General features: G+C 44.6%; 1 protein-coding gene across 1 annotated transcript; it reads right to left on the reverse strand.

Moving 5' to 3' along the window:
* Positions 1-3504: 3504 nt before the first annotated feature.
* On the reverse strand, positions 3505-5497 carry LOC100037572 (fasciclin-like arabinogalactan protein 7). Its single transcript, XM_044533332.1, has 2 exons — positions 5241-5497; positions 3505-4556 (listed from the first exon to the last, which is right to left on the reverse strand). Exon 2 carries the CDS (start codon positions 4507-4509, stop codon positions 3715-3717), a length of 795 nt encoding a protein of 264 aa, XP_044389267.1. The 5' UTR covers positions 4510-4556; positions 5241-5497; the 3' UTR covers positions 3505-3714.
* Positions 5498-18267: the final 12770 nt, after the last annotated feature.

The raw sequence follows: 18267 nt of genomic DNA on the forward strand, positions 1-18267 counted from the left end.
CCCATCATCCTCCCGTTGAGGGCTCCGCGGGCGCCAACTCAGGCGTTTCTTCAAGGGAGCATTGCTGAAGTCCGGGAGGCCGATCCGAACTGGATCCGGCAGAGGGGCGTCCTCCATGTAGAACCATTCCGAAGGCCAGTCTTCGGACGCCTTCTTCGGGGTGCCGGATAGATATCCGGTCCCGGCGATGCGCCATATTTCGGCTCCGCCCACTTGATATATCGACCCCTCATGAGAACGGGGTACGAGGCAAAACAATCTCTTCCACAGCGCAAAATGGGGCTCGATGCCCAGGAACAGCTCGCAAAGAGCTACAAAGCCCGCGATGTGCAAAATGGAGGCAGGTGTGAGGTGGTGAAGCTGGAGTCCGTAGAACTCCAGGAGCCCCCGGAGAAACGGGTGTATGGGAAATCCGAGTCCCCTTATTAGATAAGGGACGAAGCATACCCGCTCTCCTTTGGAAGGGTTGGGGACGCTCTCCGCCTGCTTTCCACCCTGAAGGTGGCCAGTCCGGCTCGAACCGGAACCATGAAAGCTGGGGGAAGATATCCCTCGGTTTGGAGCGCCACTAGCTCGCTGTGTGGAACTGAGCATCTCCCCCAATCTCCTGGCTTAGGGCTGGGAGCGCGAGAGGAGGAGCCGCGTCGACTATCCATGATAGAATGGATTTTTGTCAGAGGCGCTTCGATGAGAACTTGCGGAAGGAGGATGGTGTGAGTTGGATCTAGATCCTCGCCTCTCTTATAGGCGGCTCGTTCGCACGGCTAGGGGGTAAAATGTAAAAATACCCTAGCTTTTCGCATTCATACGACACGTGGAAGAAGGCCATTATTGGGCGTAGAAGCCAAGGAGCGCAACATTTATAAGGAAGCCGGACACTATTCGACAGGAACATGAAGTTTGAAGGAGAACCCGCCTTGCAACGCCGAAGACAATATACGCGCCGGACTCGTCGTCGCTGAAGCCTGGTTCGGGGGCTACTGAGGGAGTCCCGGACTAGGGGGTGTCCGGATAGCCGAACTATCATCATCGGCCGGACTCCAAGACTATGAAGATACAAGATTGAAGACTTCGTCCCGTGTCCGGATGGGACTTTCCTTGGCGTGGAAGGCAAGCTTGGCGATACGGATATGTAGATCTCCTACCATTGTAACCGACTCTTGTGTAACCCTAGCCCTCTCCGGTGTCTATATAAACCGGATGGCTTTAGTCCGTAGGACGAACAACAATCATACCATAGGCTAGCTTCTAGGGTTTAACCTCCTTGATCTTGCGGTAGATCCACTCTTGTAACACACATCATCAATATTAATCAAGCAGGACGCAGGGTTTACCTCCATCAAGAGGGCCCGAACCTGGGTAAAACATCGTGCCCCTTGTCTCCTGTTACCATCCGCCTAGACGCACAGTTCGGGACCCCCTACCTGAGATCCGCCGGTTTTGACACCGACAGACGCCGTTTTAGAGGAGCAACTTTGGGATGAGAAAGAAGATGGGACATAGTTATATTCTACAAGGTGGTGCGTCCGCCACCATAGCGCCGCCAAGCAAAACCTAAACCTATAATATACATGCCAAAATCACATATTTGGGGTTCCCCCACCCTCTCATTGCTAGAGCGTCCGACGGAGCAAGATAGGACCCATGGCCTTCTAGTGGTGAGACAAGGGAACTCGGCCGCCTCCTTTTCGCATATCACTGAGTTGTAGCAGGGCAGCTATAGTTTGAAACATGCGATATGGTGGTGGATGTAAGAGTCGCGTGGAGGAGAGAGAGAGAGAGAGGGGGGGGGGAGAGGACTGGGGCTAAAGATTGCGGCGACATGGAGAGGACGACGGTAAGAGTGAGGGAGGGTGCATGTGTGAGGAGCCGAGGAGGGATGAGTGGAAAACAAAAGATTGCACATTATGCCTAAGGCTGAGCCCAAAAGCTTTAGCATGGCGCTTTATATATATTCTTTTTTGAAAGATCCAGTTGGTGCTGGCATTCATTTCATTAGCAAAGAGAGAGAGAGAGTGGAAAACTAGTGTTGATCAAGTGATAGGTGGAGTGAAAGAAAAGGAGTTACAGGGCCAGCTTAGAGAAACTCTAGCAGACCCCGCAAAAATCCCTGACCCGCAAAATAACCGCCAAAATGCGGGTCGGCACGGAAAATCCCGCCTGGACAGACCACGCAAACGCAGTCGGCCCGCAAATTTTTTTGACGGGCACGGAAAAACCTTGGCCCCAACCCGCGAATACGCGGGTTTCCGCTGCCCTGTATCGCAGTGAAGCGGTTGGCGGGAGGGACATTTCAGCCCGCACCCCTTTCCCCACCTCCTTCCGCTGCAAACCGCCATAGGTCTTGCCCGTCCGCCGCCGCCGATTCCGGCCAAATCTGCGGGCGGAATCGCGCCGCGGGGGCATCCCTCACCCTCCACCACCGATACGCTGCACCGCCCCCCCCCCCCCCCGCGGATCCGACGAGAAGAGCCGCCCCTCATCGTTGTCGCCGCCAGGGACCGACCGTCCTCGAGCCGCCCCTCGTCGCCGCCCGGGATCACCCGCCCCACGAGCCGCCAGTTAGTGTTTGTTTGTGCTTCGTGTCGAGCGCTCCGCATAGTTGGTTGACGCGGTGTGCGCTTCTCGTTCATGTAGAAGGAATTGAGCCCGTGCGAGAAGTTTTTGCTCTCTGATTCGTCCGATTCGAACGACTCAGATGTTGAGATGATGCTTTCAAACTTTCAGCAGCAGACATTTTGTAATCTAGGTTTGCCATTGTTCATGGTCCTGCTCGTTTTTGGGATAAGAGGACCTTGAAGAACAACATGACATGTTGTGTTATCCTTCACAATATGATTCTCGAAGATGAGAGATGCATGAACTTGAAGTTCTTCTACGACAATGCGGGTAGCCGTATCAAACCAGATAGAGACCCTAATCGCATTAGAGCTTTTCTTCAAACATACAAGGATATTGAAAATGCAAACACCCACTTTCAGCTTCAGGAGGATCTCATTGAGCACTATTGGCAAAGGGCTCGACAGTAACAAACTCATTTTTCCATTCTTTTTTATTTGTATTTGTATTCGGGACAAGTTTTGTATTGCATTATTTGTATTTGTATTCGGTGATTTGAATAATTATTTGTAATGTGGATGATTGTTGTATTGTGTTGGTATTGATAATTATGGTGTGGTATTGATATTTGTGGACCGGCGGGATGCGGGATGTAGCGGCGCAAGAGCAGACCTCGCAAAGCCGACCCATAAAAAAGAATATTCCATGAATATTCTTTTATACGGATCCGTTTGGGGGGTCTGCTTCTGCGCCGTCCTCGCCGGCCCGCAAAATCGTTTTTCCGTGAACTGCAAACACGTTTTGCGGGCCGACGGGATGCGGGGTGTGCTAGAGTTGCTCTTAGGGTGCTCCTACGCTAGCAATTAAATCTATACGATTTGTATGTCACTTGGCAATCTGCATAGAGATAAAAGAGAGCAACACAAGCAAACGAAGCAGTAGTCATCATGATAAAGGTGACGAAACCTCTTTCGATATTCATCCGTCAATTTATGAGTAATGATCATGATTATGAGAGTAATATGATGTAAAATACTCCGACTCAATCCTAACATCATTCCTACTATGTCCAAAAGAATGACTCCCATCAACCAGCTCAAAATCAAATTCAAGTGCTTACAAATGACAAGAACCATCGAGGTCTTCCTTTCTCTCTCACCACAGGAGCATCAAGCCACCTGCCGCGGCAGCCAGCAGCCCGAAGCAATTCGCGGCACCGACATGCCCGGCGCTCGTCGAGTCCGCCTTGCCGTTCCGGGCGCCCACTTTGCCGCCGTCCGGGCTGGGGGCGATGTCCGACGCCCCTGACTCCGGCGCGGGCGCCGGCGCCGGCGCCAGCGGCGGGTCCTTGCTGAAGAGCTGCATGGGCAGGAGCACCTTGTTGATGGAGTAGACGGCGATGGGCTTGGTGGCGTAGACGCTGCTGGAGATCTTGGGCTTGGACCACATGGACTCGACGCTGATGCTGCCCATGTCGTCGGTGAGGTTGAGCGTGTAGGGCGAGCCGGCGAAGGTGTTCACCGGGTTGAGCGAGCTGAGATTCCTGAACTGCGCCAGCGGGTAGTACTTGGGGAAGGCGTGGTAGAGGAGCAGCGTCTTGAGCTGGTCGCCGGTAAGGTTGGAGAAGGTGGACTTCTTGAGCGCGGCGAACGCCGAGTCCTTGGGGACGAAGATGGTGATGCCCTCGTCGGTCTTGTTGGCCTGGGCCTGGAAGGTCTGGATCACGTTCGTCTTCTGCAGGTAGGTGAGGAAGGTGTGGAACGGGCCGGCCACGTCGAGGAGCGCCGCCAGGTCCACATAGCGCGGGGCCGGGGCCGGCGCCGGCGCGAGGGACGGCGGAATTGACACCGACACCGGCGCTGGCGCCGGTGGACTCTTCTGGGCCGATGCCGGGGAGCAGAGGAGGACGGCCAGCACGGCGGTGGTGAAAACGGCCGCTTTGAACCCCATGATCACCACCGCTTGCTTGCCTTCTCTTCTCCCCTGATCCAATTCCCCTGAGATCACGCAGCAAGTTTCAGAGAGCGTTACAACTTACAACTCAGAAGCTGAATACTTTGTGGTGGTTTGATCTGAATGATCAGCATGTTGCTGCTTGATACTATTATACTACCAAGAAGAAGAAAAACGGCAAGATCTATCATCCGTTCGAGTGTATGTTTCAGCATTCAGATCAATAATTTCAACATTTGGTGGTCGATCCACTCACTATCGTGACAAGAAAAATACATTTCAGGCATCAGGATCACTAGATCCAGTGTAGGACCTACTACGCTATTGCGCCGCATAATAGTAAATTAATTGTTACACCTACCAAATCACGATTGCCATATAAAGTAGTTGCTTGAACAAAAAGAAACCGTGTAGATCTCAGCACAAGGACAAAAAGGCCCGAACCAACTACCAAACTGTAACACTTTCCTGCCTGCCTAAACCAAGCGATCACACAATCTCTGCTTCGACTTGAAGAGAAAGCAATGCCATCATGTTGGACACAAACGCAGAAATCTCATCGCCCAAGGATCAAGAACTCTGAGAAAACTACACGAGCATCCTACTAACGAAGTGGCGTGAATTTGCAGTAGACGAAATCATGACAAAACTGTGAAATTACATAACGAGTAAACGACATGTCGACATGGCATTGCAAGCGCAGAGGAGAACTCAAGGGGGGAGCAAACCTGAGCGGGGCAGGGAAGACGAGGACGGGAGAAGAAGAGAGGCTGGCAAGGGTGCTGCCGAGAGGAGGCGACGCTATATAAAAGGCTGGTGTTCGTGCTCGTGCAGGGAGGAGGAGGAGGAAGAGGAGGTGGTGGCTAAATAACAATAATTCATTAGGTTGATATGGTGATGGGTGGCAGCTGGTGTTGCGGGTCAGTTGGTGCGGAACGGGGGCTGCTGCTGGCCAGGCATTAGCTGCTGCGCTTCCTTTCTGTGTCTGTTCTCTGGTCTGTTCTTGAGTAAATCGCACTGCTTCTCGGTGGTCGTGGTACAATCGGTGTCCTTGTGTTCGGTTTAATTTCTGTATGTACTTTCTTTGGTACAATTGTGTATTGTTTAGTGTACATAAGTGAGCATGGATGCACGACCATTTTGATTCACAGTCGTCCGTTGTTTGCCGACAGTACTCCGGTACTGGTATTTGTCTCGCATATTTGTACACATTCTGTTCTCATCTTTATGATCTTGTCCCCTTTTTTCTTGGGATGAAAGGTATGGGCATAAGGGCATCTCCAATAGTTGTAAGATAGGTGTTGGTAAATTTGCCATCTAGAACATAATGATGATGTGGCATGTATTAAATGTGGAGAGAAAGCAAAGTTGTATGTAGACCAACAACCTTTGCACAAGCTTCAAGGTGAAATAGAGAGCAACCACATTTATTTTCTCATCATTTATTGGATAGCTTACATACAACCCATTGAAGTAGTTGTATGATAGCTTGTTGATTGATGACATGGTCATTTTACCAACAAGACTAAGGCTGGTCACAATGGAGAGGAACTTAGGAGTAACATCACACACTCCAATACAACTTTGCTTATGTGGCACATATTTAATGAAGAGAGAGGTGCTTGTGGTAACTAGCTTAGTTACCGGAACATCACACACTCCAAGAAACAATGAGTCTATAACCTAATAAATACATCGTTGCATGACACTATATAGATGTTCCTACCCACTATGGAGATAGTAACATAGTCTAGGGAAGTGTGTAAGTTACTAGCTTATGTTCTTGCCCATTGTGACCAGCCTAACATACAACCTGTTGAAGATGCCCTAAGTACTACTAGTAGTACTGCTATTGTTTAACGCTTCTTGGTTTTGGTAGAAACCTGGCAAATTGGGTTACTAGTTTTCTTGTAAAGCCCGTTACTCTCTGCATTGCAGGGGTTGTTATTACCTTCTTGTGGTGTGCCAAACCTTGACTTCTGAAACTCAAGTTGCACACTAGTGCATTTGTTTAACGGATCATGTGCAAAACCACAAGATGCACCATTGACTAGTGCAAACTTTTTTACTCACCGTCTGACACGAGATTCATCAGGCCCCAAAAGATTTTTGTTACATTTTTTTTGTTGTTTTCGAGGAAAGTGTCATGTAGGATAAATAATTCAATTTGTTTTCTGACCCCTATGTTGACCAGAAGTAATGGTGTGCCCTAACCCCTATGTGCCATGCAGAGGCAGAAAATTTCAGAGATAGGCTTCTGGATTGCATTCCAAGTTCAGACTTCAGAGGACATAACTCAAATTTGCAGTAGCAGCAATACTCTCTTGAATTAAAAGGAAATTGTTGTGAGTAGTCTTCTGGATTGCATTCCAAGTTCAGACTTCAGAGGACATAACTCAAATTTGCAGTAGCAGCAATACTCTCTTGAATTAAAAGGAAATTGTTGTGAGTAGTTTAGTCTGCTTAGACCTTGCTTGTACTAGAAAATTACCTTAATTAAACACTACAAGTTAGTATTAAGGATATTCGTGTGAGGATCCAACGTGGTTTATAAATATAACAATGCAAAAAATGCTACTTTTCGGTCAGAAGGATCCTTCCAACTTGCATGGTACTCAAAGTAGCATCACCCAACCCATTTTCCTTAAAAGGAGCCGATCACCGATCTTTCACCAATGACAGTGACAAAATTGCATTCAGCTAACCTGTTGCCATGAGGATGATCTTTCTGGAAAAAGAATGAAATAAACATTAATTAGAACTAAATAGCTTCCGTAAAGTCATCGTATACTCACATAAAGATGATATGCAATCTGAACAATAGTCTGTCCTTTTTCTCTCTCTCTCCAACAGGCGGCCAAACGCGCGTCATTTCATATTAGAATCAAATGCGAAAGAAGGCACAAAGAGTAAAGCCAGCCAAAAGGCCAAGCATAACAAAGCAGACAGACCAAAACAAAATGAAAGCATAACAAATCAAAATAGTGGAAGAGAATAGAACAAGAACCACAGAGAAAAGCTACTCCTGTAGTCTGTCTTTTGTGTTGGCTCTTGCAAATCTACCACCAATAAATGATCTGGAGGTCTTCCTTGTGAACTTGTAATCTTAAATTGAGGAAATTTGCAACTTAATTTGATAGTATGATATTTCCCTGAATATTTGTGTTACCCAATTCTTGGTAGCTTGAATGGTCAACAGAGCATAGTATCCTTGCAAGAAGAACACCTCACAACCGGGTGGGCTGCTGATTTCGGAGTGTCGGTGAGGGCGGCCACTTGGCTTGGCCGACGCATATTGTATCTGATGATGGGATTAAAGCATCTTCCGTTGCGTGACGTGTATAATAATAGCTGTCCATTGGTAGGTCGCGGCTCCTTAATCATCCATGAAAAGGAAATTTCGTTTCTTGAGCTGTCTTCCTCAACTAGCCTCTGAAGCAAAATCAGATTTCGCGCCATGTCGTCATATGCCCAATCTCGCAACATGTGCAGAATTCATTCATAGACTTTTACATCAATGGATTTGATGGCATAGTAGGATTTTGATATCCATATCAACGGTTTATTGATTTACAGATCAGAAGTACGAGGTGGAGAAGAAAACATGTACTCCTCCGTAAAGAAATATAAGAGCGTTTAGGTCACTACTTTAGTGATCTAAATGCTCTTGTACATAGTTGTGTCAAATTATCTCCAATATATACTTGTAACCACTTTGTGCATGTTGATACGGTGCCTCGAATTGGAGCTACATTGATTCTTGTTAGTTGATTGTGCTACATATCATTGCGGAACAAAATTTCCGGCAGGTAACAAGTGGAGTAACCTGGAATTTTCATAGGAATCCTTTGATTCAAAGAATTTTCATAGAATACTTATGAATTTTTTCCTATGTTGGTTGTTAGATTCATAAGATTAATTCTATAGGAACTTCAAATCTCTTGAAAAAATCTTTTTTTTCCTATGATGCAATCAAGCAAACCAAAATCATGTAGTATTGAGACGAGCAACCCTATATTTTCTCTATTCCTGAGTTTTTAGAATCCAGCGAAACTTAGAGTTTCTTAATGAGTTTCACTATAGACACGGTTCTTCAGCATCGACGGTGCCGTTACGGATTGTACTAGTAGTACAGTGGTACTGGTAGTCATCAATAACATCGAAGGGACACCATCTTTCACCATTCTTTTGGCACAGAATGAGAAGGTTGTTTTCAGTGGTTAATGACCTTGAGGAGCTAAAGTTAAGTATGTTATTAAGGAATATAAGGAGGAAGGTTGGGAAAACTCAAAACGGTGCCCGGGCTCATCTGCTCCCTCTCAGCAAATTTTTTAAAAAAAATACTAGAAAAATTCAAAAAATTCCAATTTTTTTGTGGTGGTAGATAATTTGACGCATGAGGTGCGCCCCAAAATTCAACTCATTTGGACATCTGAGCAGCTCTCGGCAAAAAAGACAAATCGGGTCAAAACAGTGCGTGAACAGTAAACATTTTTACAAACCCTGATTTTATCTTTTTTTCCGAGAGCTGCTCATATGCTCAAATGAGCTGATTTTTGGGGCGCACCTCACGCGTCAAATTATCTACCACCACAAAAAAAAATTAGAATTTTTTGAATTTTTCTAGTATTTTTTTTTTTGAATTTTTTCTAGGCGTGGGTGCAGATGAGCCCGGGTGCAGATTAGCCGCACTCGGAAGGTTGATCTTTTTTTTTGTCCCTGCAGAAACTTCAGGTTTAATTCTTTCTCACTTCTGACCAACCTCAAACTTGAGTATTCAACATCGGTTCTGCGGTCTGGACAAAGGAGATCAGAATCACATTTCTTTAGGCCATCCCCATCACACCAAATCGCATTTGATGGTTTTGTTCCAAGAATCCATGGTTGGGTGAGGAGCCAGAAAATGTGTACTCCCTCCGTTCCTAAATATAAGTCTTTTTAGAGATTCCACTACAAACTACATACGGATGTATATAGACACATTTTATAGTGTAGATTCACTCATTTTGATCTGTATGTAATCCATAGTGTAATCTCTAGAAAGACTTATATTTAGGAACGGAGGAAGTACAAGTTATTTTGAGAGGGATGTATAATTCTTATTGCAAGATTAAAAAAGATCAGGCAAAATCTTATATGTACATGCGTGGGTGTATCGACAACAACAACTCCCTCCGTAACGAAATACTTGTAGTTGTGGAAACTAATACAGAAGTAGTATACGATGAATGTGCCCGTGAACTGTAAAGAACAAATGTGGTCTTTTTCATGCTCCAGGCAATGCAATAGGACATGAATAGGCGGGTTTCTTTCAGCGTGGCCGTGGAGACGTCACTGGGCGTGTGATTATTGGCGACCGATGACCGGAGAACCGCCGGAGTGAACACGAGAAAGGGAGAGGCTTGACGTAGAATCCGGAGAAATGTGGTTAACACGTAGCACAAGATTTGCAGGCCAGACATCCACGTCTTGCATTTTCTTTTTCGCTTTTTTCAGCAGCTGCACCCATCCGCACGCGAGAGAAACGTGAGAATGGAAGTTAATTAATTTCCTTGCAAGACATGCCATGCCTTCGCCATGGTCTCCGGCGAGCTCTTCGGTGCAGTGATGCGCGGGGCTATGACATAGTACTCCTTTTCTTTTTAAATAGTGTCTTTTTTTTAAGTCTTATGAAGGGACTAAACCACGGGACACAGGTGGTAAGCAATTTGAACTATTTAAAAAAAGGGTTTTATCATTTATGCCACTATTTGTGTCCCACTACTCAGTTTTGACATTAGAAGTTATAAATGCTCAAAAATGTCATCGTTCAATGAAATGCTTCCTAAAAAATGTCATTAGGTATCTTAAAAATGCCATCGTTTTGTTAGATGTTTACTCAAAAAAGCCATTAAGCATAGTTATTGTCAGGTCAAACTCGTTGACCATGTTATATGATGAAAATCCTTCTATACCCACATGTCAGCTCTCTGTATCTCACAATGATAAGTGTGGACCCGACTTGTCAGGAGTAAGCAAGCGAATAATTTTATAGGAAAATAAGAACGTTGTTGGGATCAAGTGAGACCCACACTTTATTGTAGTGAGATAGAGGGAAAGCTGACATATTGGTCTATAGGTATTTTGATCATTATAGCATGACACATGAGATTAGAGCTGAGAACAATGATGTTCAGTGGCATTTTTGAGCTTGTGCCAAACAAAGCGATGTCATTTTTGAGCAGTTAAAATTTCTAGTGGCAAAACTAAGTAGTGAAACACAATCAGTGGTATAAATGATAACCCCCCCCCCCCCCCCAAAGTCCGAAGAGAACAAAACTCAGAGCCTCTCCAGAGTTCTCTTGAAAAATCTCTTTCTATATGTGCGTTTAGGGACTCTCCTAATAAATTTATTGGATGTGAAAGGTGCGCGTCTGTAGAAGTTTTGCTATGAACCTCTCCCTATATTTTACCCTGACATCGTCCACGTAAGACATCGACGGAGCTCCAGCAACCCGCACAGGTGGTGGTGAGCGACGACACAACGATGGTGTGGTGCAGCAGCCAGGCGGCGGTCCGACGGCGGCGCAACAGTTGGGCAGTTGGGCGGTCAACGGTGGCAGCGCGCGTATGTGGCATGAGTTAAAAAAAGAGAAAATTCACTACAGATCCTCATACTTGTCGCGTTGGCCGCATTTCTTCTCGTACTTGCAAATACCCAAAATACAGTCCTACAACTTGTCTCAGGTGGTCATCTACGGTCCAAACTACCATTTCCTCTACGTACCTGCTGACTTGGCGGTTGACTGGCACATCCACGCGGGCTTTGACTGCCAGCTCATCACCAGACGCCCTGGGCCGATCCATTCGGGGGAATGCGAGGGTTTTTTTTGCAAAAACGACGGGCAATAAGAGTCACCCACCTGGTCGGGCCGATCCATCCCACCTGGTCGGACCCGACCAGACCGAGTCGCTCTGCTCCCCTCCCCTGCTCTACTCCGCTCCGCTCCCTGTTCGTCGTCGCTGCCGAGGTGCGACCTCGACCTCACCGGGCGGTCTGTGGCGACGGCCGCCATGAGCTCGTCGTCGGACGCCGAGCCGCCGTCGTCTGCTCCGTTTGGTAGGGGCCTGCGTGACGTCCCTCTCGCTCCCTCCCGTCGTGAGGATCATGCCGAGCCGCCGCTGTATGGTACGTCGCCTTCGTCAACACCTTCTCTGTCTGATCTGTCCATTTTAGCTCCGGGAAAGAGTGTGCACCCTACTCAATTGCGCATACGGGGTAGGGTTTAGGGTTCTTGGCCCTCTTTTTTGTCACGGGTGGGGTGCGCATGTATGGTTTTAGCCGTGAATGGTGAAGTTAGTGGACGATTGATACGTCTCCAATGTATCTATAATTTTTGATTGCTCCATGCTACTTTATCTACTGTTTTGGACTACATTGGGCTTTATTTTTCACTTTTATATTAATTTTGGATTGGCCTATTAACTGGAGGCCCACCCTAGAATTGCTGTTTTTTGCCTATTTCAGTGTTTCGAAGAAACGAAATATCAGACCGAGTCCAAATGGAATGAATCCTTCGGAAACGTGATTTTCTCACCGAACGTGATCCAGGAGACTTGGACCCTACTCCAAGAAGTGCCAGAGGCGGTTACGAGGGTGGAGGGCGCCCCCCCTGAGCACGCCCCCTACCTCTGGGCCCCCTTTTGCTCCACCGACGTACTCCTTCCTCCTATATATGCCTATGTACCCCCGACAGATCAGAGACGGAGCCAAAAACCTAATTCCACCGCCGTAACCTTCTGTATCCACGAGATCCCATCTTGGGGCCTGTTCCAGAGCTCCGCCGAAGGGGGCATCTACCACGGAGGGCTTCTACATCAACACCATAGCCCCTCCGATGAAGTGTGAGTAGTTTACTTCAGACCTTCGGGTCCATAGCTAGTAGCTAGATGGCTTCTTCTCTCTTTTTGGATCTCAATACAATGTTCTCCCCCTCTCTTGTGCAGATCTATTCGATGTAATCTTCTTTTTGCGGTGTGTTTGTTGAGACCGATGAATTGTGGGTTTATGATCCAGTATTATCTATGGAAAATATTTGAATCTTCTCTGAATTCTTTTATGTATGATTGAGTTATCTTTGCAAGTCTCTTCGAATTATCCGTTTGGTTTGGCCAACTAGATTGGTAGTTCTTGCAATGGGAGAAGTGCTTAGCTTTGGGTTCAATCTTGCGGTGTCCTTACCCAGTGACAGAAAGGGTTGCAAGGCACGTATTGTATTGTTGCCATCAAGGATAACAAGATGATTTTTTTATCATATTGCATGAATTTATCCCTCTACATCATGTCATCTTGCTTAAGGCGTTACTCTGTTTTTAACTTAATACTCTAGATGCATGTTGGATAGCGGTCGATGAGTGGAGTAATAGTGGTAGATGCAGAATCGTTTCGATCTACTTATCTCGGACGTGATGCCTATATACATGATCATTGCCTAGATATACTCATAACTATGCTCAATTCTGTCAATTGCTCAACAGTAATTTGTTCACCCACCGTAGAATATCTATGCTCTTGAAAGAAGCCACTAGTGAAACCTATGTCCCCCGGGTCTATTCTCATCATATCAATCTCTATCGCTTTATTTACTTGCTTTGTTTTTACTTTGCCTTTTACTTTTCACTTTGCATCTATATATCAAAAATACCAAAATTATTATTTATCATCTCTATCAGATCTCACCCTCGTAAGTGACCGTGAAGGGATTGACAACCCTTAATCGCGTTGGTTGCGAGTAGCTATCGTTTTGTGTAGGTACGAGGGACTTGTGCGTGGTCTCCTACTGGATTGATACCTTGGTTCTCAAAAACTGAGGGAAATACTTACGCTACTTTACTGCATCATCCTCTCCTCTTCGGGGAAATCCAACGCAGTGCTCAAGAGGTAGCAAAGATCCAAATTAGGGTTTCATGAGGCCTTTCGATAGGTTATTTTGTAGATGAATATGGTTGTACATAGGTAACTAAGGTTTTGGTTGCTCGAATTGTTAGGCAAAGGGGATGCCCTATTTTTTTGGCCGTCAATATTAGCTTAAATTAGGTTACATGCGTCGACCATATGTTGTTTTGTTAATGAGATGACTGTTTGTTTGCCAGATCCCCTAAAAGAACAGGCTTTTGGACGTGAAGGATCATACATTTGTTTACTTGATATGCCATGAATTCCATCATTTTGTTCTGGAAATCTCTGAACTTTCAGTGTCCGAACCTTGTCTAAATTATCTATTTCTGAACCTGTATGAAAATTTACATTTTGGTTAGATTGGTGCACTTACACTGAGCTATTTGTAGCAAAGATGCTTTCAAATAGCATGGTTGGGTCATGTATTCAAGTGGTTGAACATTTTTTGTCCGAACATTGACAGTTTTGTTATTACTGACTGAACATTTTTTTGTCTGAACATTGACAGTTGTGTTAGACTGGTGCAGTTACATTGTGTCAATTTCCTAGATCAGATGCTCTCAAATAGCATGGTTGTGTCATTGTGCAGTTGCATTATCTCTTCATCTCTGTTATTATTGTCTGTCTGAACATTTTGTCATTTCATTTGTTTTGTAGGCCTCCTAAGCAACCACTTCTCTACTGAGGTCATACATGGTGGCTATTTCCTATGTGCAGGCAAGCATAGGGGTTATCACAAGGGCCACTTGATACGTCCATTTTGCATCATGCTTTTATATCAATATTTATTGCATTATGGGCAGTTATTACACATTATGATAAACCATGAGGCGGAACCTTGGCGGAACCAATCTAGGGCTCCGGCGGAGCTGTTCTGCCGGGGAAACTTCCCTCCGGGAGGGGGAAATCATCACCAACGATCCTCTCATCGGGAGGGGGTCAATCTCCATCAACATCTTCACCAGCACCATCTCCTCTCAAAACCCTAGTTCATCTCTTGTATCCAATCTTGTATCAAAACCACAAATTGGTACCTGTGGGTTGCTAGTAGTGTTGATTACTCCTTGTAGTTGATGCTAATTGGTTTACTTGGTGGAAGATCATATGTTCAGATCCTTAATGCATATTAATACTCCTCTGATCATGAACATGAATATGCTCTGTGAGTAGTTATGTTTGTTCCTGAGGACATGGGTGAAGTCTTGCTATTAGTAGTCATGTGAATTTGGTATTCGTTCGATATTTTGATGAGATGTATGTTGTCTCTCCTCTAGTGGTGTTATGTGAACGTCGAATACATGACACTTCACCATTATTTGGTCCTAGAGGAAGGCATTGGGAAGTAATAAGTAGATGATGGGTTGCTAGAGTGACAGAAGCTTAAACCCTAGTTTATGCGTTGCTTCATAAGGGGTTGATTTGGATCCACTAGTTTCATGCTATGGTTAGGTTTACCTTAATACTTCTTTTGTAGTTGTGTATGCTTGCAATAGGGGTTAATCATAAGTGGGATGCTTGTCCAAGAATGGGCGGCACCCAAGCACCGGTCCACCCACATATCAAATTATCAAAGTAACGAACGCGAATCATATGAGCGTGATGAAACTAGCTTGACGATAATTCCCATGTGTCCTCGAGAGTGCTTTTCTCATTATAAGAAATTGTCCAGGCTTGTCCTTTGCTACAAAAAGGATTGGGCCACCTTGCTGCACCTTATTTTCTTTCATTACTTGTTACCCGTTACAAATTATCTTATCACAAAACTATCTGTTACCTACAATTTCAGTGCTTGCAGAGAATACCTTACTGAAAACCGCTTGTCATTTCCTTATGCTCCTCGTTGGGTTTGACACTCTGACTTATCGAAAGGACTACGATAGATCCCCTATACTTGTGGGTCATCAAGACTCTTTTTTGGCACCGTTGCCGGGGAGTGAAGCGCCTTTGGTGAGTGGAACTTGGTAAGGAAACATTTATATAGTGTGCTGAAATTTTCTGTCACTTGTTACTATGGAAACTAATCCTTTGAGGGGCTTCTTCGGGGTATCTTTGCCCCGACTAGTAGACCAAAGAGTTGCTCCTCAACCTACTGAACCTACTGAAAATGTTTACTTTGAAATTCCTTCGGGTATGATAGAGAAACTGCTAGCTAATCCCTTTGCAGGAGATGGAACATTGCATCCCGATTTACATCTTATCTTTGTGGATGAAGTTTGTGGATTATTTAAGCTTGCAGGTATTCCCGATGATGTTGTTAAGAGGAAGGTCTTTCCTTTATCTTTGAAGGGAGACGTATTGACATGGTATGGGCTATGTGATGATATGGGATCTTGGAATTATAAACGATTGAAGTTGGAATTTCACCGGAAGTTCTATCATATGCATCTTGTTCATCGTGATCGTAATTACATATATAATTTCTGGCCTTGCGAAGGAGAAAGCATCGCTCAACCTTGGGGGAGTCTTAAGACAATGTTATATTCATGCTCAAATCATGAGCTCTCAAGAGAAATGATTATTCAAAAAATTTATGCTCGGCTTTCTCTCAATGATTGCACCATGCTCGATACTTCTTGTGCTGGTTCTTATATGCTGAAGACTACTGAATTCAAGTGGGACTTATTGGAAATAATTAAACGCAACTCTTAAGATTGGGGTTCCGACGATGGTAAGGAGTCAGGTATAACACCTAAGTTTGATTGTGTTAAATCTTTTATGGATACTGATGCTTTTCGTGGATTTAGCGCTAAATATGGACTTGACTCTGAGATAGTAGCTTCTTTCTGTGAATCTTTTGCTGCTCACGTTGATCTCCCTAAGGAGAAGTGGTTTAAATATAATCCTCCCATTGAAGTAAAAGTAGTTGCACCTATTACAGTTGAAGAAAAGACTATCACTTATAATGATCCTATTGTTCCTACCACTTATGTTGAGAAACCACCTTTCCCTATTAGGATAAAGGATCATGCTAAAACTTCAACTTTTGTTCGTAAGAGTAATACTAGAACATATACACCTGCTGAGCAAATTAAAGTTGAACCTAGTATTTCTATGGTTAAAGATCTCTTGGATGATAATATAGATGGGCATGTTATTTACTACTGTGGTGAAGCTGCTAACACTGCTAAACCTGATGCTAAGATACATAGACCTGTTGTAGGCATGCCTGTTATTTATGTTAAAATAGGAGATCATTGTTATCATGGCTTATGTGATATGGGTGCTAGTGCTAGTGCAATACCTATTTCCCTATATAAAGAAATTATGCATGATATTGCAACCGCTGAGTTAGAAGATATCGATGTTACAATTAAGCTTGCCAATAGAGATACTATCTCACCATTTGGGATTGTTAGAGATTTTGAAGTCTTGTGTCGGAAAGTTAAATATCCTGCTAATTTTCTTGTTCTTGGTTCCCACAAGACAACTTTTGTCCCATTATATTTGGTAGACCCTTCTTGAATACTGTCAATGCTAAGATTGATTGTGAGAAGGATGTTGTTACAATTGGCTTGGGTGATATGAAACATGAGTTTAAGTTTGCCAAATTTCGTAGACAACCCCATGATAAAGAATTGCCTAGTAAGGATGAAATAATTAGTCTTGCTTCTATTGTCGTACCTCCTACTGATCCGTTAGAACAATATTTTCTAGACCATGAAAATGATATGTTTATGAATGAAAGAAGGGAAATAGATGAAGTATTCCTTCAATAGGGTCCTATTCTGAAACACAATTTGCATGTTGAAATCCTAGGGGATCCACCTCCACCCAAGGGTGATCCTGTGTTTGAGCTCAAACCATTACCTGATAATCTTAAATATGCTTATCTTGATGAAAATAAGATATATCATGTTATTATTAGTGCTAACCTTTCAGAGCAAGAAGAGGAAAGATTATTGAAAACTCTGAAGAAGCACCGTGCTGCTATTGGATATACTCTGGATGATCTTAAGGGCATTAGTCCCACTCTATGCCAACACAAAATAAAATTGGAGAAAGATGCCAAACCAGTTAGAGATCCTCAACGACGGTTAAATCCTAAGATCAAAGAAGTTGTAAGAAAGGAGATACTAAAGCTCCTTGAGGCAGGTATAATTTATCCCGTTGCTGATAGTGAATGGGTAAGTCCCGTCCATTGTGTTCCTAAAAGGGAGGTATTACTGTTGTTCCTAATGATAAAGATGAATTGATTCGCAAAGAATTATTACAGTATAGGATGGTAATTGATTTCCGTAAGTTAAATAAAGCTACTAAGAAAGATCATTACCCTTTACCTTTTATTGACCAAATGCTAGAAAGACTATCCAAACATACACATTTCTGCTTTCTAGATGGTTATTCTGGTTTCTCTCAAATACCTGTGTCAGTGGAAGATCAATCAAAAACTACTTTTACTTGTGTAAGGGCATATTTATCCCCAAGATGTTTTGGTGATTGATGACAATGCTTGTGCAGACTAATCGTGTGCGTTTAGTTCTTTCAGAGATTCATCCATTGGCACGAGACGATTTCCTCCCCTCGGTGTTGTATTCAAGATGGTGTAGCTCCTTCGTTTCGTTGTTGGTGGACTAGTTTCGTAGGAGTCACCGTACTATCAAGAGGGGATCCGCTTTGGTAAGACTTGGGTGGAATCACACGTACACATCCTTATCTCACCCGTCGTCTTTCCTTCCGCCTCTCTGGAGCTGCCGTTTTCCCCTTACTATGCTTTGCTCTGCCCCAGCGGTAGTACCGTGACCCTCAGCGGTAGTACCGCCGAAGCTCCCCAGTGGTAGTACCGCTCTCAGAGCGGTAGTACCGCTTGGGTTTTTTTC

This window comes from Triticum aestivum, chromosome 5B (assembly GCF_018294505.1).
Source record: "Triticum aestivum cultivar Chinese Spring chromosome 5B, IWGSC CS RefSeq v2.1, whole genome shotgun sequence".
In the NCBI taxonomy this organism is placed as follows: Eukaryota; Viridiplantae; Streptophyta; class Magnoliopsida; order Poales; family Poaceae; genus Triticum; species Triticum aestivum.